Source organism: Theropithecus gelada, chromosome 20, assembly GCF_003255815.1.
Source record: "Theropithecus gelada isolate Dixy chromosome 20, Tgel_1.0, whole genome shotgun sequence".
In the NCBI taxonomy this organism is placed as follows: domain Eukaryota; kingdom Metazoa; phylum Chordata; class Mammalia; order Primates; family Cercopithecidae; genus Theropithecus; species Theropithecus gelada.
In genome coordinates, this window is record NC_037688.1 from 31,623,867 (window position 1) to 31,649,513 (window position 25,647).

A 25,647-nucleotide genomic window follows, 5' to 3' on the forward strand; every position below is an offset into this window, starting at 1 on the left:
GGAAGCTGAGGCAGGAGAATCACTTGAACCTGGCAGGTGAAGGTTGCAGCGAGCCGAGATCATGCCACTGCACTCCAGCCTAGGCAACAGAGTAAGACTCTGTGTCAAAAAAAAAAAAAAGGCCGGGCGCGGTGGCTCAAGCCTGTAATCCCAGCACTTTGGGAGGCTGAGACGGGCGGATCACAAGGTCAGAAGATCGAGACCATCCTGGCTGACACGGTGAAACCCCGTCTCTACTAAAAAAATACAAAAAACTAGCCGGGCGAGGTGGCGGGCGCCTGTAGTCCCAGCTACTCGGGAGGCTGAGGCAGGAGAATGGCGTGAACCCGGGAGGCGGAGCTTGCAGTGAGCTGAGATCCGGCCACTGCACTCCAGCCTGGGCGACAGAGTGAGACTCCGTCTGAAAAAAAAAAAAAAAAAAAAAAAAAAGTTAAAATAGTAAAAATCAATTTAAATTTAACAAAATAAAAATAACAGCATGGAGAGATCACTTGGTGAACTACTGGAAAATGAGGGGCCCAGTTCTTCCCCACTCCCAAACTCAGCCTCTGGGAAAGAAGTGAGGCCAGGGCCCTGCCTCCACAGTGAACAATTGTACAAAGGAGGATGCTTTGCAGCAGAGACAAAGGGCTCGGTGCACAACCTGGTGTGAAGTGTGGGCCTTATGCTGGCACACTGAGGAGGAGGCTGGAGCCAGCACACAGAGGAGAGAGGGGTGGCTCAGAGAGAACAGTCAGGCGGGTGTTTATAGTACTGTAAACTGGATTACATTAGGAATTTACCCCCAAAGAAGCCTCAAAATGGGGGATGGAATAAAATAAGGTGGCATAGGCCAGACGCGGTGGCTCACATCTGTAATCCCAACACTTTGGGAGGCCAAGGCGGGCAGATCACCTGAGGTCAGGAGTTCGAGACTGGCCTGGCCAACATGGAGAAACCCCATCTCTACTAAAAATACAAAATTAGCCAGGTGTAGGGGCTCATGCCTGTAATTCCAGCTACTCAGGAGGCTGAGGCAGGAGAATCACTTGAACCCGGGAGGCAGAGGTGGTAGTGAGCCGAGATCATGCCATTGCACTGCAGCCTGGGCAAGAACAAAACTCCGTCTCAAAAATTAAAATAAATACGGTGGCATAATATACCGATAATATAGTATCTGTCACATCGTATGTGTTCAACAAGTTGGCTGTCATCATTGTTGGTTTTTTGTTTTTTGTTTTTTGTTTTTTTGAGACAGAGTCTTGCTCTGCAGCCCAGGCTGGAGTGCAGTGTCGCGATCTCAGCTCACCGCAGGCTCTGCCTTCCAGGTTCACACCATTCTCTTGCCTCAGCCTCCCGAGTAGCTGGGACTACAGGCTCTCGCCACAGCGTCTGGCTAATTTTTTGTATTTTTAGTAGAGACAGGGTTTCACCGTGTTCGCCAGGATGGTCTTGATCTACTGACCTTGTGATCCGCCCGCCTCGGCCTCCCAAAGTGCTGGGATTACAGGCATGAGCCACCGCGCCCAGCCCGTTGTTGGGTTTTTTTGTTTTTTGTTTTTTGTTTTTTTTTGAGACAGAGTCTTGCTCTGTCACCCAGGCTGGAGTGCAGTGGCGCGATCTCGGCTCACTGCAAGCTCCGCCTCCCGGGTTCACGCCATTCTCCTGCCTCAGCCTCCTGAGTAGCTGGGACTACAGGCGCCTGCCACCGCGCCCGGCTAATTTTTTGTATTTTTAGTAGAGACGGGGTTTCACCGTGGTCTCGATCTCCTGACCTTGTGATCCGCCCGCCTCAGCCTCCCAAAGTGCTGGGATTACAGGCGTGAGCCACCGTGCCCGGCGGTTTTTTTTTTTTTTTTTTGAGACGGAGTCTCACTCTGTTGCCCAGGCTAGAGTGCAATGGCAGGATCTCAGCTCACTGCAACTTCTGCAATTCTCCTGCCTCAGCCTCTGGAGTAGCTGGGATTATAGGCACCTGCCACCATGACCAGCTAATTTTTGTATTTTTAGTACAGTTGGGGTTTTGCTATGTTGGCCAGGCTGGTCTCGAACTCCTGGCCTCAAGTGATCCACCTGCCTTGGCGTCCCAAAGTCCTGGGATTACAGGCATGAACCACCTCTCCTGGCCTTGTCTTTATTTTATTTTATTTTTATTTATCTATTTTTTTTTGGAGACCAATTCTCGCTGTGTTGCCCAGACTGTAGTGCAGTGGCATGATCTCAGCTCACTGCAACTTCCATGATTCTCCTGCCTCAGCTTTCTGAGTTGCTGGGATTACAGGCACCTGCCACCATGCCCGGCTGATTTTTGTATTTTTGTTTTTTTTTTTTTGTTTTTTTTTGTTTTTTTTTTTTGAGACGGAGTCTCGCTCTGCCGCCCAGGCTGGAGTGCAGTGGCCGGATCTCAGCTCACTGCAAGCTCCGCCTCCCAGGTTCACGCCATTCTCCTGCCTCAGCCTCCCGAGTAGCTGGGACTACAGGCGCCCACCACCTCGCCCGGCTAGTTTTTTGTATTTTTTAGTAGAGACGGGGTTTCACCGTGTCAGCCAGGATGGTCTCGATCTCCTGACCTCGTGATCCGCCCGTCTCGGCCTCCCAAAGTGCTGGGATTACAGGCTTGAGCCACCGCGCCCGGCCCGATTTTTGTATTTTTAATAGAGATGAGGTTTCACCATGCTGTCCAGACTGGTCTCAAATTTCCAACCTCAGGCAATGCGCCCGCCTCAGCCTCCCATAGTGCTGGGATTACAGGCATGAGCCACCATGCCTGGCCTTTTTTTTTTTTTTTTTGAGATGAAGTTTCGCTCTTGTTGCCCAGGCTGGAGTGCAGTGGCGCAGTCTTGGCTTACTGCAACCTCCACCTCCCAGGTTCAAGCGATTCTCCTGCTTCAGCCTCCCAAGTAGCTGGGACTACTGGCGCACACCACCATGCCCAGCTAATTTTTGTATTTTTAGTAGAGACAGGGATTCACCATTTTGGCCAGGATGATCTCCATCTCTTGACCTCGTGATCTGCCTGCCTCGGCCTCCCAAAGTGCTGGGATTACAAGCATGAGCCACCACACCCAGCCGACATCATTGTTTTTAAGTCATGGCACTTTAGGCTATTTCTGACCTTATCCTTAACATGAGTCTATTGGGTTTTGGAAGTAAAATTCGGGGAAATATTAGAAATTCATACGCGAGCTTATAACTTTCATAGAATTAGCCAAGTAAAAGAGCTGAAAAACCTATTTCCATAAATCCCAGCTGCCCTTAGATTTGCATTTCACAGATGTTCTTACTTAGCCCCATCAGCAGCCCTTTGAGATAGGCAGATCAGGCCGGGCGCGGTGGCTCAAGCCTGTAATCCCAGCACTTTGGGAGGCCGAGACGGGCGGATCACGAGGTCAGGAGATCGAGACCATCCTGGCTAACACGGTGAAACCCCGTCTCTACTAAAAAAATACAAAAAACTAGCCGGGCAAGGTGGCGGGCGCCTGTAGTCCCAGCTACTCGGGAGGCTGAGAAAGGAGAATGGCGTAAACCCGGGAGGTGGAGCTTGCAGTGAGCTGAGATCCGGCCACTGCACTCCAGCCTGGGCAACAGAGCGAGACTCCGTCTCAAAAAAAAAAAAAAAGAGAGATAGGCAGATCAGGTGGCATGACATTCAGCTTACAGGGGAGGTTACAAGACTGCTCGAAGACAGTAAGTGTCAGGAATACTGTGGGAGTGAAGGGCCTCTGTCTGCTAGAAGAGTCCCTCTGAGTTCTTCCACTCTGCTTCCTCTCTGGAGCCAAAACAGCATGAACTTTCTAAGGAGGCTACAAGAAATGTGGCAGCTCCTGACAACCTAAAACACAAGTTTCAAGCAGTTCCCCCTGGAGAGTTCTACACCTATGCTGTAGTGTGGTGATTAGAAACAGGCTGGACACGGTGGTTCACGCCTGTAATCCCAGCAGTTTGGGAGGCTCAGGCGGGCTGGCCAACGTGGTGAAACCCTGTCTCTACAAAAATACAGTAATTAGCTGGGCATGATAGTGGGTGCCCGTAATCCCTGCTACTCTGGAAGCTGAGGTGGGAGAATCACTTGAACCTGGGAGACAGAGGTTGCTGTGAGCCAAGATCATGCCATTGCACTCCAGCCTGGGTGACAGAGCGAGGCTGTCTCAAAAAAACAAAACAAGACAAAACAAAAAACACGATTTTTGGAGTCAGAATACCTGGCCTAGAGTCCCAGCTCCATGATTTATCTACGTTAAAAGACGGGTCTCTGCTGGGCGCAGTGGCTCACACCTGTAAATCTAGCACTTTGGGAGGCCAAGGCAGGTGGATCACCTGAGGTCAGGAGTTCGAGACCAGCCTGGCCAACATAGTGAAACTCCATCTCTACTAAAAATACAAAAATTAGTTGGGTGTGGTGGCGCACACCTGTAATCCCAGCTACTCGGGAGACTGAGGCATGAGAATCGCTTGAACCCAGGAGGCAGAGGTTGCAGTAAGCCAAGATCATGCCACTGCACTCCAGCCTGAGCGACAAAGTGAGACTCTGTCTCAAAAAAAAAAAAGAGAGACAGGGTCTCGCTTTGTTGCCCAGGCTAGTCTTGAACTCCTGGGCTCCAGTGATCCTCCTACCTTGGCCTCACAAAGTCCTAGGATTACAATAGTGAGCCACCGTGCTCAGCCTTTCATGACTTATTGCCATGATTTTGAATAAATTATTAACTTCTGTGCCTCAGTTTCCTCATCTGTACAATGGGGATAATTTTACCTACTTCATAAAGGAGATACTTTTTTTTTCTGAAGGTCAGAGTAACTTACAGTAGTTCTGGGGGTTTTTTGGTTTTCATTTTGTTTGGTTTTTAAGCAGAATAGGTACTTTAGTCTCACTCTGTTGCCCCAGCTGGAGTGCAGTGGCACAGTCATGGCTCTCTGCAGCCTTGAACCCTTGGGCTCAAGGGATCCTCTCACCTTAGCCTTCTGAGTAGCTGGGGATGCAGGGGTGCAACACTACATCCAACTAATTCTTTAATTTTCTGTGGAGACGGCTTCTCACTATGTTTCCCTGCTGTTCTTAAACTCTGGCCTCAAGTGGTCCTTGCACCTTGGCCTCCCAAAGTGCTAGAATTACTGGCATGAGCCACTTCGCCCAGCCTGGTACTGTAATAAAAGCAAAATGCTTAGAACAAAGCCCGGTGTACAGTAAGCCCTTAAACATTGGCTATGATCTTAACCATCTCCCTTTGGTAGCCAGACCAAAATATTTAAGAAGCAGAAACTGGCTTTTGTGGTTTTTTGGTAAATTTAAATAAAATTTAAAGAGAAGTAAATAAATATAAAAGTGGGAAAAAAGAAAATAAAAGGAGGAACTATAGCAATAATAGCTAGTGTCTCCTGTGCCAGGCACTGAGCTAGGCATGTTGTGCTTCATCTCATACATGAGGAGCAGGAATTGGTGTTCCCATTTTATAGACAGGAAAACTGAAGCTCAAAAACTTTAAATCATTTGCCCAAGGTCACTCAACTAATACATGACTGAGCCAGGACTTGAACCTAGGAATGTCTGACTCTAAAGATAGGAAAAACTTTGTGGTATTTCTGTTTCTTATTCACTTCCCCAACACTGGTACCCCCCATATTACAGAGGGGGAAGTGGGAGCCAAGTGGATAGCCACCAGGATAGAATCGAGGTTTTCTGAAACCCATCCAGGACTCTTGACAGGCCATAGCTACACCCAGAGAAGGCTGGAGGAGTAGAACTGGCTGGTGCCTCTCCTCACACTCCCATGGCCCACACATGCTTGGTGGTCTTACAGCAGTGTTCTCCCCTAGAGTGATTGCACCAAGCTCTTCAGCCAGGGCATTGGAGGGGAGCAGGCCCAGGCCAAGTTTGACAGCTGCCTTTCTGACTTGGCCGCCGTGTCCAACAAATTCCGAGACCTCTTGCAGGTAAGCCCCAGGTTCAACTGCTGACTGAATCCTGTGTCTGTATGTTGCTCTGAGAAGATTGTTAGCTGGCTCATCGTGTGCAAGGAAGCCAGGAGGATGGGTGAGGGAGCAGCAAGCAAGCCCTGATGCCTGGAGTTGTGCAGGTCCCTTGAGACTAAAGGCCCTGTTGGTTTTTCAGCAGTGAAGTTGTCACACTGACAAGCCAACCTCTAGTCCTCTAGACTTTCCACTTGGCCCCACAATGACAAGAGCCCTCAGAAGATGCTCAGAGGAAGCAGAGTCACATGGTTATTCTGACCTGTGGCCCTAGCCACAGGTGCTGCCTAGCACCCGGCATTCTGAAATCTCTCGTGAGTCTATCAGAATAGTCTCAAGGCCTCATTGTTACCCTGGACCTGAATCATCTGAGATCCGGAAAGGGGCATGTTCCTGGCTCCTCCTTTCATTAGCACTAGCTCTGTTATAACCTCCAACAGGGCCTGCAGAAAACCTCAGGGCTGGAAGAACACCCTGCAGTCAAGAGATGGGGAGAGGAGAGAGGGAAGGGGTGGGGAGAGGAGAGAGGGAAGGGGTGGGGAGACGAGAGAGGGAAGGGGTGGGGAGAGGAGAGAGGGAAGGGATGGGGAGGGAAAGGGAAGGGATGGGGAGAAGAGAGGGAAGGGATGGGGAGAAGAGAGGGAAGGGATGGGGAGAAGAGAGGGAAGGGATGGGAAGAAGAGAGGGAAGGGATGGGAAGAAGAGAGGGAAGGGATGGGGAGAAGAGAGGGAAGGGATGGGGAGAAGAGAGAGGGAAGGGATGGGGAGAGGAGAGATGGAAGGGATGGGGAGGGAACGAGAAGGGAGGGATGGGGAGAAGAGAGAGGGAAGGGATGAGGTGTGCCTTCTGTGTTACATGTCTCCACCTTGTCTTGTCTTGTGCAGGAAGGGCTGACGGAGCTCAACAGCACAGCCATCAAGCCACAGGTGCAGCCTTGGATCAACAGCTTTTTCTCCGTCTCCCACAACATCGAGGAGGTTAGCCTGGCCACAGGCAGCCATCAAGCCCCAATGACCCCTCACCCCTAGCCCCAGCTGGAGGGAGCGGAGCCATCTGAACAGACTAGACCTTCCATGCTTCCCAGCCCACTTCCCCCACCCTCACCCTTGAAGACTAGGTTCCTCCCAGGAAACAGTTTGTCCCTAGTCAGAAGGGCTCAGAAAGACATGGAGTTTGCCTTGACCTAACTTATTCCCTTGTATTGGAGCTCTTTTTGCCCCACCTATGATAGACTTAGAAGCGTTTTTTTCCTCCTGGCCTAGTGATTTCATTCCTGTAGAACATGAGATCCAAGAAGGAATAAAATGCCAGGAACTTTACCATATTATGTGGGCCTCTGCTACAGCCCTGGGCTGTTTGCTGGTCAGTTTCTGCCAGCCTGGGTGTCTGAGCTGGTTTTAAACTAGATGAGTCAAGGCACAGGAAAGGAAGAACGTTTTACATTATTTTCTTAGAGGGATAGAGGTGGGTGGCAGTGAATGGTACTTCTTAGAAAGAGGCCCATGGTGACCACCAGTCCTGCTTCCTGACAACAGGAAGAATTCAATGACTATGAAGCCAATGACCCTTGGGTACAACAGTTCATCCTTAACCTGGAGCAGCAAATGGCGGAGTTCAAGGTGAGTAGGGGCCCTAGGGATCCACTTAGGGAAATTACCCACCTCTGCCCAAACCAGCAGCCTGCAGGGTCTCATCACATTCCTTCTGGGAACCCTGGAAGCCCTTCCAACCCTAACCTGTAGAAACACTGCCCCGTGGCCTCACCTAACCATCCTCGCCACCTAAGACTCCAGCGTAGAGGCAGAGGAGTTAGGTGGGGCTCTGATGTCAACCCTCTGTGTGCAGGCCAGCCTGTCCCCGGTCATCTACGACAGCCTAACCGGCCTCATGACCAGCCTTGTTGCCGTCGAGTTGGAGAAAGTGGTGCTGAAATCCACCTTTAACCGGGTAAGGTAAAGGGGTCATGGGTCTGCAGCTCGCGTTTCTCCTCTGAGGAAGATAAGCCATGCCACCACCCCAGGACTTGCATCCCCTCTGTCTGCTGCCCACAGGCCCTGCATGTCTGGGTCCAGTTCTGCCCTGACTTCTGAAGCCGTAGAGCAAACTGGAGCCACAGGGCACCACCTGAGGCCTGGCCAGCCTTGCCACCCAGCTCTGGGGGCAGTTGGAGGCCAGTTCTGCTTGGCCAGGCCTAAGTAGTTACTGGGCTTGGGTTCTTCTGCAGCTGGGCGGTCTGCAGTTTGACAAAGAGCTGAGATCACTCATTGCCTACCTTACCACGGTGACCACCTGGACCATCCGAGACAAGTTTGCCCGGCTCTCCCAGATGGCCACCATCCTCAATCTGGAGCGGGTAGGTGGCTCGCCCTTGGCCCAGCCACGGAGGGGTGACTGAAAGAGGCAAAGATTGGCCGGGCGCGGTGGCTCAAGCCTGTAATCCCAGCACTTTGGGAGGCCGAGACGGGTGGATCACAAGGTCAGGAGATCGAGACCATCCTGGCAAACACGGTGAAACCCCGTCTCTACTAAAAAATACAAAAAACTAGCCGGGCGAGGTGGCGGGCGCCTGTAATCCCAGCTACTACTCGGAGGCTGAGGCAGGAGAATGGTGTAAACCCGGGAGGCAGAGCTTGCAGTGAGCTGAGATCTGGCCACTGCACTCCAGCCTGGGCGACAGAGTGAGACTCCGTCTCAAAAAAAAAAAAAAAAAAAAAGAAAGAGGCAAAGATGGATCCCTGCCACTTCCCTCTAAACCATGTCTCTGCCAGCAGCCAGCCCTACAGGACACCTTCCCCTTCCCAGGTGCCCCTGCTCTGCCCCTGGTGGAGGCCAGAGCCCTCTTTCAGAATAGCCCCACCTTGCTGACTGGTCTCTATATCTTTCCCCACAGGTGACCGAGATCCTCGATTACTGGGGACCCAACTCCGGCCCATTGACGTGGCGCCTCACCCCTGCTGAAGTGCGCCAGGTGCTGGCCCTGCGCATAGACTTCCGCAGTGAAGATATCAAGAGGCTGCGCCTGTAGCTGCCTGGGTGAACACACCTGGCTCATCACACTTCCGGGCCTGTTCCCGAAGGGGCCCCAGCCAAGGAGCTGAGCGAGACTGTCTGACTTGGGGGAGATCTGACAGCCCAGACCTTTCTACAGCTGGCAGCAGAGAAACAAGGTCTGGACCCCCTCCATGCTCTGCCCTCAGGCCTGGCCAGGTGATGCTCTGGGGGCAGCGTCTCCCCACCAAGAGAAGCGGGCTCTTAATGAGGTAGGAAAGCCACGGCAGGCAGTGGGCAGCCCAGGCCAGCTTTCTGCGTGGATGGTCAGTCTCTTGCCCTCAAACACTACAGCAAACAAGCTACCCTGCCAGCCCTAGACAACTTGGGTACATCTGGGGACCTAGCAGTTAGGCTTGACTTCGAGGAAAGGCTGTGATGTTTATGATCCCTGAATAAAGCTACCCCTTGGAGAGATGCCAGTGTGCTGTTTCCAGGGAGGGCCAGATGCTATGGGGCAGGGCAGGTCTACCAGTTGCACTGAAATAGGCAAAACCCAAGACCTCAGCTTCCTCCCACATGCAGTGCAGCACACAGCTGTGTCCGGGACCCACGTGATGGCAGGAGCCCCCATCCAGTCCCAGACCCTCACGCCCCTATGGGGCCCTCAGCACCACAAGCTGGATCACCGCAGGGCCAGTTCCCCATGGTGTAGGAAGTGGGAACTGCTCCCAGGAGGAGCAAAAGTGACTTTATGAGAACCACCTGTAAGGACAGAGTGACTTTATTCCAAGAATGCCAGTCCTGAGAACCCACTTCCCACAGGCACCAGGTCACTTGGCACGGTCCGTAGCTTTGCTGGTTAAGGCCTGGGATGGCAGTGAATCGCTGGGTCACTGCCACCAACTTGGCAAGGGACCGCCACCCTCACTCCCACGCTCCCATGAGGGTGAATCGTGAAGTCTACAACTCTAAGGAAGGCCACAGGGAATGCCTCGGAGGGCCTCTTCAGGGTTGGCCTTGCCAAGGGACTCCCAGCCATATGCCAAGGCTGGCTGTCAACCCTTTCCAGGGCCCTCGTGGAATGAGAAGGCCAGCCATAGGATTTGTAAAGGCCACATGGGATACTAAGCTTGGGACCTTCTTATGTCCAGGAGGAACAGAGGCTATACCTAGGCCACTGTCCACCAGGTCAGTCCTGTCCCAGGCACTCTCTGCTTGCCCAGGTCTTGCTCTGGTCAGCTTCCTTTGGGAGCAGATTCGCAGAGGTGGGTGGGGAGTAGGAGGTGGAGGTTCCCATGGGGCAAGGAAGGTGGGGGACACTGTAGCTCCAGGTTTTCTCCTGTTGCAGAGAGAAGCCAGCTTCATGGGAAAGGGCAACAGGTTGAGGCCTCGGTCCCCAGCAGCTTCAGGCTCAGGCCCTGCGTGTCCACTTCAACCAGGTGGATGCTGTAATTCCCAAGGCCCTGGACAGGACAGGAAGTATTTAGAAGGCTTTGGACAAATCTCAGGCCTTCTGGAGGCTGGACTGAGCCTGCAGGACCAGGGGAACTTGCAGATATAGCCCCTGGTTAACTGGTGGGCCACAGTGAGGTTTCTTGCCCCAAGAGGTCTCCTGACCAACCCCAGCCCCATCAGTACCTCGGTCTTGGCCAGCACCGCCTCCAAGGCCTCCTTTTGCTGTGGCTCCTTGGTCAACAGATAGAGAAAGCCTCCACCGCCTGCCCCAGCCAGGCTCTGGCCATGCACGTGGGGGGCCAGGACATCCATCATACGCCGCACAGCCAGGGGCTCACAGCCTGGAGCCATGAGCTTCTTCTGCTCCCAGTATGAGGTCAGGCACTGGCCCAGCAGAGGCAGGCTTCCTGAGGTGGGGCAGAGGGGAGTGATGTGCCTGGGCCAAGATACTCAGCACCCATCTGGAGATTGCATGAAGTGCCAGGACGTGCTGCTGAGCCAGTGTCATGGTAAAGAAGCCAGATTCCAGTGCTGGCTGGAGCTGGAAGTAACAAGCCCACTTCCCAGGACTGCCTGAGGACCAATGTGCAGGAAGCGACCAACACCACACCCAGCACAGTCGGCATCTAGGGAGCTATGAAGCCACGCACTGGGGCCCTGCCCAGCTCAGACTTCCTTGGAACTCAGCCATGGGGTGAGTCCCTTCCCCTTTCTGCTTCCTGTTAGGTGGGGCTGGAGGGCCTTTCCCATGATGGAAATTTTGTCCTCAGATGTGACTTTCCCCTAAATGTGAGACCTTGGAGAGGACAGACAATAGGCTTCTGTTCCCAGAGGCCTAATATCTGGAGCTTGTGTCAAGCCTGCAGATGACCCTGGCCTCAAACCCACAAGTGGCAGGATACTCGCTCCTGGTGCCCTGACCCCCCCGCGCCAGAAGAAGCCCCTCACCTTGGCGGAAGGCTTCAGCACACTCCTCAGTTTGCTGCACCAGGCTGTGGGCATTCTGCACCACAGCAGGCAGTCGGGCGTACCAGCTCCTCAGCACATCCTGTGGACGGGGCAGGAGAAGGGGTGGTGAGGACCCAGGCCCAGCCAGCAGGCCCCCTGCCTGCCTCCCTCATGCTGGGGCCAGAGCTCACCTGCAGCAGATTCCGAGCCAGGCGGGTCTTGCCAGTGTACACCAAGAGCAGGTGGTCATTGAGCTTCTGGACAAAGCCCTCAGGCACTGTGACCTCTTCTACCTCCACCTTCAGCGGCAGCTGAGCCCGGGAGCGCCCCACCTTGATGCCAGGCATTAGGCCACCCACTTGGTCCTGCCAGCCACCTCCTGTGAGCCCAGGGCCTGTCACTGTTGGAGTCTGTCTGGCCCAGCTTCATTCTCCCAGTCTAGGCTCCCGGCCCTGCACCCCTTGCTGGGAGCAGTATGGAAAGATAGCTTCCCTCAACTCCACAGGACAGTGAGCTACGCAGCTTCTGTCCCCAGGACAATCCCAGCAAGGGAATGGGCTTCACTCCAGGGCAAAGCTTGGAATTCCCGAGGCCTGAGTTTTGTTTTAGACCTAATGTGTAATTGGAATTGGGATAAACCACATTGAAGGATAAAGATTTTACACTATGGCCGGGCATGGTGACGCACACCTGTAATCCCAGCACTTTGGGAGGCTAAGGCGGGCAGATCACTTGAGGTCAGGAGTTTGAGACCAGCCTGGCCAACATGGTGAAACCCCATCTCTACCAAAAATACAAAAATTAGCCAGGCATGATGGTACGTGCCCTGTAATCCCAGCTTCTGGGGAGGCTGAGGCAGAGGTTGCAGTGAGCTGAGATCTCACCGCTACACTCCAGCCTGGGTAACAGTGTGAGACTCTGGCTCAAAAAATACATATTTTACACTAACCTCTGCCCCTCCTAGGGGAGTTTTAGTCAGAGGAGAGGCTGACAGATACCTTCCCTATAGCCTGAGTCTCCCTGCACCATCTTCTGACAGGTGGTTTATGTTGGAAGGAAGCTCATCAGGATCTATTTTTATCTTATCTAACTTACACATCTTTCCAGCTTCAGTAATGAAAGGTATGTATCATTTTCCTCCTTGTAGCTGCATAAAAATAACAAAACTAGTCCGGGCATGGTGGCTCACACTTGTAATCCCAGCACTTTGGGAGGCCAAGGCAGGCGGATCACGAGGTCAGGAGTTCAAGACCAGACTGGCCAACACAGTGAAACCCCATCTCTACTAAAAATACAAAAAATTAGCTGGGCACGGTGGCAGGCGCCTGTAATACCAGCTACTCGGGAGGCTGAGGCAGGAGAATCGCTTGAACCCGGGAGGTAGAGGTTGCAGTGAGCCGAGATCGTGCCACTGCACTCCAATCTAGGTGACAGAGCTAGACTCCATCTCAAAAATAAAAAAAAAAATTAAAAATAACAAAACTTGAGTTGCTTCTGGGACAGACCCTTGATATTTAGGGAAGGGCCTGCAAGGGTTTAGAGTACAAAATGCAAAAGACAGGAGCCATCTGGAACTTTGCAACCAAATCCTGGTGGCTGCAAAGTGGCTAAATCTTGAAATGTCAAGACTTAACTGTGCCCCTCTGCTTCAGAGCACTTGGCACAGTTTGTAATACACATGCACCTGAGTGGTTATTGATTAATGTCTGTCTCCAGGAGACCACAGAATTTTTGAAGGCAGGGACCCCCTTTTTGCTCATTTTATCCCCGGGGCCCCACAGAGTGGGTTCTCAACAAATAGTCATCCGTTGGCCAGTGTAGAACTTGAATGGCGCACCTCAAAAGAAAGCTGGAAAGGCTTCCCCATCTGCACCTTTTGCTAATGACTACCGATTATGGGATATGAGTCAGTACAGTGAAATGAGAGGCTTGAGCTACAGAGTGACAGAAAACACCACAATCAGGCTTCAGTAGGCCTTTGCAGCAGTTGCCTTCCAGGGGTGTGCTGGAGACGGGGCCTGACACCCTGAGGTGGACCTGAAACCAGACAAGCCTGTGGCTGCTCTACACTAGCCATGAGTTCCAGGGGGCTCGGTGGCCAAGAGGAGTGAGAAGCCTGGCGCTGGTGACATTCGTTAGATCATAGTCATTGTTGGGCTCTTGCTGCCCTACCATATGGCCAGGGGGTGGGGGCGGGGGCACAGGTGATCGCATCTCAAGTAAGGGCATGATGCCAGAATGGCAGGCAGAAGGTCCAAACCAGCTCTGCCCAGCCCTACCTGAGCACAGCCCTGGATAGGCACAGTCACGAAGCATAGCACCTGGTTCCAACAAGCATAAAAGGCACAGCACAGGCCCAGTGCCGTGGCTCACGCCTGTAATCCCAGCATTTTGGGAGGCCGAGGCAGGCGGATCACGAGGTCAGGAGATCGAGACCATCCTGGCTAACGGTGAAACCCCGTCTCTACTAACAATACAAAAACTTAGCTGGGTGTGGTGGCAGGCGCCTGTAGTCCCAGCTACTCGGGAGGCTGAAGCAGGAGAATGGTGTGAACCTGGGAGGCAGAGCTTGCAGTGAGCCAAGATCACACCACTGCACTCCAGCCTGGGTGACAGAGCAAGACTCCATCTCAAAAAAGAAAGAAAAGAAAGGCACAGCACAGAATCTGGCACTCAGTAGATGCTCATGAAACAGCTCGTTGGGAGGTAGAACATTTCAAGTTGAAAGTGACCAGAGAAGGTCAAAGTGACTAGAAGGAAAGTATTTTCAACAGCAGCACAGTCATGTGGCTGTTGGCCAATCACATGCAAATCCACTCCCCCCGCAGGCCCTTGGGAAAGTGTCAGTGACTTCCCCCAACTCCAGGGCAGTCACATACCAGTGGTGAGCACCTGCTCCAGGTGCAGCACTGCATGGATCAGGGCTTCTGTGCCCACCACCCGGCCTGCGGCTCGCTGCAAGGCAGCCAGGGCAGTGCCTGCCAAGATGCTGCTGGTGCCTGCAGGACAGAGAGGAGAGAGCAGGCATGAAACACCTCTGCCCTGCCCAGGCCTGCCTGACTCCCTCTAAGGGCAGAGGCCAGGGAAAGGGATCACAGGCAAGGTTGGAGGGCTGTGACAGTCAGTGGGTAGCAGGTGGCAGGGCCCGCTTACCCAGGCCAGAGCCGTGGGGCAGCTCAGACCAGGTGTGCAGCTCAAAGCCGCCCCCGAAGGTGCGGAGCAGCTGCTCATTCAGCTGGAGTTCCGAGTGGACATGCACGATCCCCGCGCAGATGAAGGCCGCCTTCAGCAGGGCCCCTGCAGAGGGACAGGCATGAGGAAGGAATTTGGTCTCCAAGGGCAGACGCAGACACCCACCCACCCTCATGACTTCCCAGCCAGTGCGGGACTCATCCGGTGGGACAAAAGTCCAGCATCAGTACTGGCCCCACCCCCAAGCCATAAAAGGGCCTCTGGACTCCCAGACAGGGACACATGTCATCTCTACTTCCTGTGTCTGTAGGTGCCTATGCAGGTTGACTCCCAGCCCCTTCCTTCCCTTCAGGCTCCTCAGCCAGACTGGCTGGCTCCTCAGGCCAGACCCCAGTGGCTTGCAGTCTCTAGCTTTTGCCCCCTACCCCTAGCTGGCCATGTGTGCCAGCCCCACCTGCAGAGGTCTCAGGGTGCCTGACCTGGGGCATGGGGCTGGCAGTAGTCCTGCAGGTCAGCCAGGCACCGGCACACTATCTTCACAGTCATCTCATCCTGCCGAGGCCCCACCGCCAGCCACAGCTCAGGCTCCGGGATGCGGCGTGCCCTGGCTCCAATGGGCCGGCGGCCATCCACTCGCACAGCCAGGCCCAGCACAGCCCCACCAAGCTCATAGGCAAGGGGTGGCGTGTCACTCCAGCCCCCTACGGCAGCGTGGCAAGACTCAAGTTGGTCACAGAAGCTGCCAGCCTGGCTCTGGGGCAGGTACTCTCACCCCCACCTGCCACAAGGGGCTCACCAGAGAAATCCACACGGGCTGGGCTCTCAGCCACCACCCACTGCCCAGGTCCCGGCAGCTCCACCGGCTCCGTGGAGACAAACTGCTGGGCTGACATCACAGCCTGGCGGATCAGGATCTGCCCAGCCCCCTCATAGTGGCGGGCCGCTCGCACCAGCAAGGCTGGCCTGCCAAAAGAAGAGAGAGGGATGGCAGCATGCAGCCCAAGCTGGAGGCAGATTGCCTAGCTTTGGGGACCTGACTATCCTGGGGTACCCAACGGTGCCCCACCTCTCTCTGGGCTTCGTCCATCAGGGGCCACTTCCCAGATAGCCAGGGGCATATCCAAGGGATCTGACCTCTGTTAGTACCCACCTGCTTAGCCACTTGTCCCTCTCCTGGGCAAGCGCCTCCACGCCCGCTGCCAGGTCTCCACACTCCAGGTATGAGAAGGGCCGCATCCACTCAGGGTTGGCAGCTGGCCCGCTCCGCAAGCCCCCACGGCCCTCTGCCATGCAGCCCAGGACGTCCGCCACACAGGCCAGTGCCCGCGCTGCCACGCCAGGATCTTCTGCCCCAGCTGCAACTGAGGGACCAGGAATTGGGGGTGGCAGGGGAGGAGGCCTGTCTTCAAAATCCTCTGCCCTGAGAGGCTACTCAACAGTCCCAAAATGCGCCAGACCCCTCACACCTCCTGGCTTTTGCCCACAATGTATCTTTGACTGTAACTGCACCCCTCCTCTCTGCCTGGCAGAGATCCTCTCGTCTTGCCAGTCCCAGAGTCCCAGCCCATAGGTGTCTCTTCAGCCCCACCCAGGACTCCCATAGTGGTGAAGAGCTCAGGCTCTGGGCTCAAACCACCTGGGCTCAGGTCTCAGCCTCACCACCAGCTAGCCGTGTGGCTCTGGGTGAGTAGCTTCAATACCAATCATGTCCATGGTCCCTGGGACCTTCCACGAGGTACAGCCTAGGAGGCTAAGGCTGTGAGCCCCCAGCAGTGTGCCTGGGACCTCACGCAGAACTGACCATGTCCCTTGAGGGCCCTGTCCCCTCCCCACGCTCTGCACCCACATCCCAGCACCCGGTACAGAACATGCAGGGTTTGCCGATGTGCCTAGGACCTAGAGCTCAGCTGCCAGGCCTCAACCTCTGACCAAACCCCACTGACAAGGATGAGGCCTTCCAGAATCCTAAAAGTAAACTCCAGCGTGCCCCTTCCCAGCTTGAGCACCTCATGGCCCCCTAGTCCCCTCGGGGGATGGCCCAGAGGACAGGGAGGGCAGGTGCCCCTGGCCTGACTCTGCAGCACTACCAGCCCGCACACTCACCCTGGTCCAACGTGGCCAACAGGGGCCCGGGGCAGCCCTCGCGGACAGCAGCCCAGATCAGCGGTCGCAGGCTGAGGTCCTGCCGGGCCTCCAGCACATGCCGCGCTTTATGCAGGGCCTGGCGGAAGAACAGGTCCCGGCGAGAGGCCAGCGTGGCAGCCCGATCCAGGCATGGCTGCAGCTGCTCCCAGGACAGACGCCAGGAGGCTCGCCAGGCTCGCAGGGCCTCGCCCCCATCCTCCTGGCGGTCCAGCATCCACAGCAGGTCCTGGGGTCCCAGGTCCCTCGAAGGGTGGAGCACAGGAAAGAGGCGGGCGCTGGGAAGGCAGCACTCTGCTGGCGGCGTGTCAGGGTCCCACAGGTCCCAGGCTCTGATGTGGGGAGAAGGCACATTCCCAGGAGGGAAGCAAAAGCTCCAGTCTCCTCCCCAAGCCCTGAGCCACCTGTCAGTTCATGGGGACAGGACAGTCTTCTCCGAGGTAGCACAAGTGGGCAATTCAGGTCTGGGGCCAGGCTGCCTGGCATCCTTTCCCAGACCGCTGAACAAGAATGCCAAAGTCAGCACAGCCAGAGACTGGGAGCTGCCCAGGGGAAAGTACTGGAGAGAATCTCAAAACCACCCAGGCCCCTGGATGGTAGCAGGGCCCGTGCTGCTCTGGGGCAGGGGAGAGACACACCTCGAAAAGCAGCAGTCACCCCAGCTGCCCAGGTCACAGAGACCCTAGGGGTGTCCACCTTACCGAACACCTGTCCTCTTGAAGAATTCACTCCAGGGTACGTTGAGATATGTGCCTGCCCCCTGTCTCTGGGGGAGAGGAGGAAGCAGTCAGGGCTGCAGGGGCCACAGGAAAGGGTTAGAGACACTAGGCCAGGGGGCCAGGAGCTGCTCAAGTGCTCATGTGAGGGCAGAAAGACAGACAAAGCACGTACTTGACCCACCCAGGCTGGAGCGCAGTGGTGCAATCAGCTCACTGCAGGTATGAACTCCTGGCCTCAAGAAATCCTCCCACCTCGGCCTCCCAGAGTGTTGGGATTACAGGCGTGAGCCACTACACCCAGCCATGGAGCAATTTCTGAAATTGCTTTCAGCCCTGCAGCTCCAACACTCCTGCCGAGGTGCCTGAAATCTGGAGCAGAACCCTGGGTTCCAGGCCCAACCCACCACAACTGGCTGCAGCCCAAGGCGGGTTACCTCCCTCTCTGAACCTCAGTCTCTAGCCTGCCAAATGGGGATAAAAATCTCCACCCAGCCAGGCGCGGTGGCTCACGCCTATAATCCCAGCACTTTGGGAGGCCGAGGTGGGCAGATCACGAGGTCAGGAGATTGAGACCATCCTGGCTAACACCGTGAAACCCCGTCTCTACTAAAAAATATTTAAAAATTAGCCGCGCGTGGTAGCGGGCACCTGTAGTCCCAGCTACACAGGAGGCTGAGGCAGGAGAATAGCCTGAACCCGGGAGGCGGAGCTTGCAGTGAGCCGAGATCGCGCCATTGCACTCCAGCCTGGGCGACAGAGTGAGACTCTGTCTCAAAAAAAAATAAAAAATAAAAAATAAAAAATCCACCCAACCGGCCTGGCCAACATGACGAAACCCCATCTGTAGTAAGCTGGGCGTGGCGGTGCACGCTGGTAGTCCCAGCTATTTGGGAGGCTGAGACAGGAGAATCACTTGAACCTGGGAGGCGGGGGTTGCAGTGAGCTGAGATTGGGCCGCTGCACTCCAGCCTGGGTGACAGAGCAAGACTCCATCTCCAAAAAAAAAAACCAAAAACAAAATCCCCACCCAGCCCAGCTGGCTGAGCAGATGCAAGGAGGGAGAAAGCCTGTGGAGACTCTGCTGGTCTCACAGCCTAACCTCACCCTACCTCCTCCCTCATCCTCTCCTCCTACATCCTACCCTCCTCACAGCCTGTCCCACGGACCAGTGCTCAGAGAACCCCGCCGTGGGGTGGGGGCCAGGACTCCTTGGGGCTCCCCAAAGCCTGAAGATGGGGGTGAGGGAATGCAGGGCGACTGCCTACCTCCCAGCTGTCCAGACGGCCAACAAGGGTGAAGGCATGGCCCGGGGAGCCGTGTAGCCGCGTACGGTGTCCCTGCAGGACAAGGTCATGCAGCTCCCAGCCATGCAGAGCCTTGGAGTGGGTTATGTCCAGGCCACTCACCATGCAGCCAGCGCCTATGTGAATAGGGCCCTGGCGGGGGACAGGGCAGACATCCTGGGTGGGCAGGCACCCAGCACCCCCCAACACACACGGGACGCCAGCACCCTTGCCCCAATATGCCCACGTGCTCAGGCCTCACCCGCAGGTGGCAGTGCTGCAGGACACTCCCAGGACCCAGCCGGACAGGGCCCTCCAGCAGGCAACTGACCACAGAGCTTCCAGCCGCCAGGAGCTGCTGCTCCTGTGCAGCCGGGTAGGAAGAGCATGAGGGTCAAGGGCCAGGGCTGCCTCAACTCTCCTCCCAAGCCAAGCATCTGGGGGCGAAGCGTCCAGGCCTACTGCTCCCCTGCCCTGCAGCCCCCTAGACTCCTCTCTGGACCTGCCTTGGCCCCAGCCTGAGGCCTATTTCCATCCCACCTGTCCAGCTACGCCCAACCCCGCCACCCTGGGGGCCACCTTTGAACCCTACCTGTCCCCTTTCTCAGCAGCACAGCCCTGACCCAGGCCCACCACTGTCACCCCAGGCAGACCCCAAAGAAAGGTCTTCTTTAGCTTCTCAATCAGGTAAGCTCCATGCAGAATCCTGACTTGGTCACTTACTGGCTGTGTGGCCTTAGGCAAGTTACTTAGCCTCTCTGAGCCTCCAGCACTTCATGCGTAAGCCAGGGGTAACACCTGCACTCAGGCCATCTGTTCCAAGGCTGGCTATTGTCTCCTGGGAATCCACATCCCACCTGACCCCAGGCACCCAGCAGGCACCAGAGGGGCAGGGAGGTCTCACCTCCACCTGGGAGTGCACAATCTGGGCCCCAGGAGCCCCAGGGAGTGCGAGGCTGTGCAGGAACTCAGTGGCTGAGGAGGTCATGTAGCTGTAGCTGCCGTTGGAGATGTAGGCTGTAAAGACATAAGTACGGACCCCAACCCCATGCCTGCTGCAACTCAGGCTGGCCTCCCAGCAGCACAGACACATGGGGGCAGGTGTGGCAATGAGCCTGTTAGGGGAAACTGAGTCAGGAACCTGCCCAAAGCCACACAGCTAGAAAGCAGACAGGTTGGCTGGGCACGGTGGCTCACACCTGTAATCCCAGCACTTTGGGAGGCTGAGGCGAGCGGATCACAAGGTCAGGAGATCGAGACCATCCTGGCTAACATGGTGAAACCCCATCTCTACTAAAAATACAAAAAAAAAAATTAGCCAGGTGTAGTGGCAGGCGCCTGTAGTCCCAGTTACTTGGGAGGCTGAGGCAGGAGAATGGCATGAACCTGGAAGGCAGAGCTTGCAGTGAGCCGAGATCGTGCCACTGCACTCCAGCCTGAACAACAGAGCGAGACTCTGTCTCAAACCAAAAAAAAAAAAAAAAAAAATTAGCTAGGCATGGTGCCACGCACCTGTAATCCCAACTACTCAGGAAGCTGAGGCAGGAGAATCACTTGAACCCGGGAGGCAGAGGTTGCAGTGAGCCAAGATTGCACCACTGCACTCCAGCCTGGGCAACAGAGCCATACTCTGTCTCAAAAAAAGAAAATAAGTAGACAGCTTAGGGCCAGGCATGGTGGCTCATGCCTGTAAACCCAGCACTTTGGGAGGCCGAGGCAGGCGGGTCACCTGAGGCCAGGAGTTCAAGACCAGCCTGACCCACATGGTGAAACCCCATCTCTACTAAAAATACAAAAATTAGCCGGGTGTGGTGATGCACGGCTATTATCCCAGGTACTCAGGAGGCTAAGGCAGGAGAATCGCTTGAACCCAGGAGGCGGAGGTTGCAGGGAGCTGAGATCGCACCACCTCACTCTAGCCGCGGTGACAGAGAGAGACTCCGTTTCAAAAAACAAAACAAACAAAGTGGACAGGCTGGGAGAGCCTAGGAATGAGACAAAAGGAAGACAGGAAGGGGAAGGAGATAGCTCAGTGCGGGGCTCTGGCACAGGACAGGAGAACTGCCCAGTCCCTGTGCTAGGCTGCCTGGCACCTGCATGCAGTGAGCAGCTCCATTCTTGGGGTCCTCACTCCCATGGTCTCCCCACCCCAGGGAGCTGAAAGGCAGTACCCACCCATGGTAAGGGGCTGATCGCGAAGCTCCCTCCACAGCTGGGCCCGGGCACTCTGCAGATAACCTGCTACATCCGCATCGCCTTGCCCCAACTCTGGGGGCCTCCCCACCAGGAAGTCCTCCCTGGTCACGTTCTCAGCCATGCAGTACAGAATGTCAAAAAACAGAGACAGCTGCGGGAAGGGGAAGAAGCACAGCTATTGGCGTGGCAGGGGTTTAGCCCCCAAGTTCTAAGGCTAAACCAGGGCCGTCCCGTCTGTGGAGACTCTGCCCCAGAGAGGGGAAGTGGCTGGCCTGAGGCCACACAGTGCCTCATCCCCAGGCCAGGCCCCCCCAGCTGCCCTCCCCCAGTCACCTGAACAGGCCGGGCTCCAGAGTCCAAGCCCAGGTAGGTGCAGGCATCCAGGGGCGGGCTCACGTGGGTGGCTAGGAGGCGCTCGGCAGTCTCCACCGAGAAGAAGACAACCCCAGAGACCTGGAAGGGACCCCAAAAGGATCAGAGACAGAGAGCCCTGGACCAGGCCCTGGTACAAGTCAGGGAGGGCACATGCAGACGGGCCACGTGAAGCTGAGTGCCACACCAGGCAGGGAGTGTCGCCTTCTGACCACTCCACCACCCAGACTCCAGGCTTCTTTGGGGCAGCTCCCACCAAGGCACCTTCTGGGACCCCCTCAACTGTCAGGCCTCCTCCCAAACCCAGGTCTCTACCCTCATAGTGGCCCACTCCCAGATTTCCCCGCCTCTCCAATCCTTGCCCCTCATGCTGGAAGCATTCCCGGAGTCTGGCTCTAGGCCTCCTCCCATCGCACTCCTTAACTTGCGCACATTCTGGTTCTAGGCTTCCTTTTTGTGTTTGAGCTTTTGAGGTTTGTTTTGTTTTGTTTTGTTTTGCAGCGGACAGGGGGTTGATTCAGAGTCTCACTCTGTCACCCCGGCTGGAGTGCAGTGGCATGATCTCCGCTCACTGCAACCTCTGCCTCCTGGGTTCAAGCGATTCTCGAGCCTCCACCTCCCAAGTAGTTGAGATTACAGGCACACGCCACCATGTTCAGCTAACTGTTGTGTTTTTTTTTGTTTTTTTTTTTGTTTTTTTTTTTTTTGAGATGGAGTCTCACTCTGTCGCCCAGGCTGGAGTGCAGTGGCCGGATCTCAGCTCACTGCAAGCTCCGCCTCCCGGGTTGCGCCATTCTCCTGCTTCAGCCTCCCGAGTAGCTGGGACTACAGGCGCCCGCCACCTCGCCCGGCTAGTTTTTTGTATTTTTTAGTAGAGACGGGGTTTCACTGTGTTAGCCAGGATGGTCTCGATCTCCTGACCTCGTGATCCGCCCGTCTCGGCCTCCCAAAGTGCTGGGATTACAGGCTTGAGCCACCGCGCCCGGCCAACTGTTGTATTTTTAGTAGAGACAAGATTTCACCATGTTGCCCAGGCTGGTCTCGAACTTCTGACCTCAACTGATCCACCCACCTCAGCCTCCTAAAGTGCTTGGATTACAGGCATGAGCCACCGTGCACACCTGGTTCTAGGCTTTCTGGTTCAGGACAAGACCCTGAATTTCAAGACTACCCTGTCCTCAGATTCTAGCACTAGCTTGTCCTGGAGGCTTCCAGAAGGAATTGAAGGAAGGCAAACCCTCCCTCCCCATCCCATAATGTCCCCAAAGCCCCAAAACCTGGGCCCAGCAGCCATACCAGTGGCACCCGCCCATCAGGCCTGACACACCGCTGAATCTCTGCCTCAGCGCCCTGGTAGTAAATGTCCAAAACGAGGCCCTATATGCAGGGAGAAACAGAATCAGGGGAGGGGGCAGGGAGGGATCTGGAAGGAGGCCACAGCCACAGGTAGCAGCAAGGGCGTTCTTCAAAGCAAAGCTGAAGATGCAAGGCTGGCAGTTGCTGGCGTTCTCAGGAGGCCTGAGATTTCTACTCCATGATGGCGGAGGACAGGCTTTAAATATCTTCGCAGTCCCAAGCCCGGGCACAGAGACCGGGCACAGAGACCGGGCAGGCGGTCAGTGTGAAATGTATTTTTGGCCAGAGTGAGGGAGCACTGGCGCCGTTGCCATGGAGGAAACTCCTTGGATTCAGGAGCGTGCCAAGAAATCCAGGATGAGAGGTTGACCAGTGGCAGGGGGAAGGCTGCCCCAGTCGGCTCCACTGCCCCCAGGGGAACTACCTGGGGGTCAGTGAGGTAGACGCCATGATTCCGAGCGTAGGCCAAGCTCCCTGGGAGGGCGATCACTCTGGCTCCCCGGAAGTTGTCCCAGCTGATCCCTGTGGGGTGGGGCAGTCAGGAGGCTCCCAGGGGCCTCGACCCAAGGCAGGGAGTCCCCCGCCAGGAGGAAGCAAGAGCCCAGGGCTGGGGCACCCGGGCGCCTCTAAAAGGGAAATACGGCTTCCAAGCCAAATGGACATTTCCCTGGGAAAATGACAGCCCTCCTCTCCCAAAGTTCTTCTGCAGAACCCTGTGGGGCAGAAGGGGCAGGGCTGCTTCTGTCCATCCTACAGACAGACAGACTGAGGCACAGCAGAGAAGCCCTGCCTCCACCGGGCTTCATTCTCCACACCCTCCAGCTTCCCATCTAACAGGGCAGTGGGGCAAGCCCAGAGGCAAGGTGGGCAAAGAAAGGCAGAGCTGGCTTCTCGCTGTGGCTGTGACGAGGGAAGGTGGTCCCAGGTAGTCTCAGGCTCACCAGGATTTACAGGAACAGACAGCAGCATGTCAGTACTGCAGACCCACACGCCTGGCGGGGAGCCCGGGCCCAGCTGCGGCGGGGGAAGGAGACAGAACACAGCTGGTGCCTGACCCAGCGCTTCACCTGCCCTCAAGGATACTGTGCTGTTGACGTAACAGGGGCCTCCAAGACCTGGTCTGCCCCGCCCTCTGGCTGACCCGGGTTTACAGCTTCTCCCATGTGACTAACTTTTTTGTTGTTACTGTGACAGGGTCTCATTCTGTCACCCAGGCTGGAATGCAGTAGTGAGACCGTAGCTCACTGCAGCCTCAAACTCCTGGGCTCAAGCGATCTTCCTGCCTCAGCCTCTTGAGTAGCTGGGACTACAAGTGCATGCCACCACGCCCAGGTAATTATTTAAAAATTATTTTGTAGAGAGGGGGTCTTGCTGTGTTGCCCAGGCTGGTCATGAACTCTTGGCCTCAAGTGATCCTCCCACCCTGGCCTCTGAAAGTGCTGAAATTATAGGCATGAGCCACTGCCCCCAGACACAACTAACTTCTTGAAGCTCTTTTTTTTTTTTTTTTTTTGAGACGGAGTCTCACTCTGTCGCCCAGGCTGGAGTGCAGTGGCCAGATCTTAGCTCACTGCAAGCTCCGCCTCCCGGGTTCACGCCATTCTCCTGCCTCAGCCTCCCGAGTAGCTGGGACTACAGGCACCCACCACCACGCCTGGCTAGTTTTTTTGTATTTTTTTTAGTAGAGACGGGGTTTCACGGTGTTAGCCAGGATGGTCTCCATCTCCTGACCTCGTGATCTGCCCGTCTCGGCCTCCCAAAGTGCTGGGATTACAGGCTTGAGCCACCGCACCCGGCCGAAGCTCTTAACTAACACTAGGCACCCTCAAAACCATTCCTCCTGGGGCCCCCCAGCTGAGCCAGCATAGCTCATAGCTGGGGAACAGTGGGAGGGAAGTGGCTCTACCTGAGACAAGGCACTAGGGGTCACCACCCGGCCTCACCCGATAGGTCATGATGTCCAGCAGGCAGTCCAGGTTGCAGACCAAGGCTTCCACGGGGGCCTCGGGGTTCTCCACAGGGAGGCAGGTGAAGGCCCTGCCACAGTCATCAAAGGGGAAATCTCGACCCTGGGAGTAGGGGGACTGGTGAGGAAGCCCCAGTGCAGACAGCCCAAGGCCACCTCATCAGCTTTGCAGGCAGAAAGCCATCCAGTGGAGGGCTGATAAAAAATGTTCTCTTGATATTTTCTCCTACAATATATTTTTATATTATGCATTGCATTGCATTGCACTGAAATTTTTCAGACGAAGTCTTGCTCTGTTGCCCAGGCTAGCGTGTAGTGGCGCGATCTCAGCTCACTGCAAGCTCCACCTCCCAGGTTCAAGCAATTCTCCCACCTCAGCCTCCCAAGTAGCTGGGACTACAGGCGTGTACTACCACATCTGGATAATTTTTGTATTTTTAGTAGCGACAGGGTTTCACCATGTTGGTCAGGCTGGTCTCAAACTCCTGACCTCAAGTGATCTGCCCACCTTGGCCTCCCAAATTGCTGGGATTACAGGCATGAGCCACTGTGCCTGGCCACCAGGCCCTGTTTTAAGCATTTACATGTAGTGTCTCAGAATGTTCATATCCATGTTGGGAGGAAACTGAGGCCTAAAAAGGGTTAAGTGACTTCCACATGGTCATAGAGCTGATAAGCCTGGATTCTAGTCAATGCATAGAGTTAGATGGATATATATATATATTTTATATATATATATATATATTTTTTTTTTGAGATGGAGTCTCGCTCTGTCACCCAGGCTGGAGTGCAATGGCATGATCTCAGCTCACTGCAACCTCTGCCTTCCGGATTCAAGTAATTCTTCTGCCTCAGCCTCCCAAGTAGCTGGGACTACAGGCATGCACCACCATGCCTGGCTAATTTTTTGTATTTTTAGTAGAGACAGGGTTTCCCCATGCTGCCCAGGCTGGTCTCGAACTCCTGACCTCGTGATTTGCCCACCTCAGCCTCCCAAAGTGCTGGGATTACATGTGTGAGACACTGCACCCAGCCTATATTTTTATTTTTTGAGACGGTCACCCGGGCTGGAGTGCAGTGGTG

The 25,647-nt window shown here is 55.3% G+C and overlaps 2 protein-coding genes across 4 annotated transcripts in view; one reads left to right on the plus strand and one right to left on the minus strand.

Annotated features, from left to right (window-relative positions):
* COG4 (component of oligomeric golgi complex 4) overlaps window positions 1–9,409 on the plus strand; it is a 43,319-nt gene extending 33,910 nt beyond the window's left edge. For both annotated transcript variants that reach the window (XM_025369486.1, XM_025369487.1), the window contains 6 exons: window positions 5,791–5,907; window positions 6,829–6,921; window positions 7,480–7,563; window positions 7,790–7,891; window positions 8,169–8,297; window positions 8,835–9,409. In XM_025369486.1, the coding sequence (XP_025225271.1) occupies window positions 5,791–5,907; window positions 6,829–6,921; window positions 7,480–7,563; window positions 7,790–7,891; window positions 8,169–8,297; window positions 8,835–8,969 (660 nt within the window). In that variant the 3' untranslated portion in view covers window positions 8,970–9,409. The remainder of the gene's footprint in view (window positions 1–5,790; window positions 5,908–6,828; window positions 6,922–7,479; window positions 7,564–7,789; window positions 7,892–8,168; window positions 8,298–8,834) is intronic.
* A 291-nt stretch (window positions 9,410–9,700) lies between these two features.
* The window catches only part of FUK (fucokinase), a 28,255-nt gene continuing 12,308 nt past the window's right edge, over window positions 9,701–25,647 (minus strand). The window contains exons 5-24 of one of the 2 annotated variants that reach the window (XM_025369484.1): window positions 24,542–24,667; window positions 23,540–23,612; window positions 23,023–23,120; window positions 22,539–22,619; window positions 21,204–21,323; window positions 20,850–21,021; window positions 19,579–19,691; window positions 18,937–19,038; window positions 18,657–18,827; window positions 17,374–17,438; window positions 16,634–17,004; window positions 15,681–15,891; window positions 15,327–15,493; window positions 15,010–15,231; window positions 14,492–14,635; window positions 14,218–14,337; window positions 11,530–11,717; window positions 11,339–11,438; window positions 10,574–10,797; window positions 9,701–10,398 (exon numbers count right to left, since the gene is read on the minus strand). In XM_025369484.1, the coding sequence (XP_025225269.1) occupies window positions 10,297–10,398; window positions 10,574–10,797; window positions 11,339–11,438; window positions 11,530–11,717; window positions 14,218–14,337; window positions 14,492–14,635; window positions 15,010–15,231; window positions 15,327–15,493; window positions 15,681–15,891; window positions 16,634–17,004; window positions 17,374–17,438; window positions 18,657–18,827; window positions 18,937–19,038; window positions 19,579–19,691; window positions 20,850–21,021; window positions 21,204–21,323; window positions 22,539–22,619; window positions 23,023–23,120; window positions 23,540–23,612; window positions 24,542–24,667 (2,970 nt within the window). In that variant the 3' untranslated portion in view covers window positions 9,701–10,296. The remainder of the gene's footprint in view (window positions 10,399–10,573; window positions 10,798–11,338; window positions 11,439–11,529; window positions 11,718–14,217; window positions 14,338–14,491; window positions 14,636–15,009; window positions 15,232–15,326; window positions 15,494–15,680; window positions 15,892–16,633; window positions 17,005–17,373; window positions 17,439–18,656; window positions 18,828–18,936; window positions 19,039–19,578; window positions 19,692–20,849; window positions 21,022–21,203; window positions 21,324–22,538; window positions 22,620–23,022; window positions 23,121–23,539; window positions 23,613–24,541; window positions 24,668–25,647) is intronic. The other variant, XM_025369485.1, reaches the window with a different exon arrangement.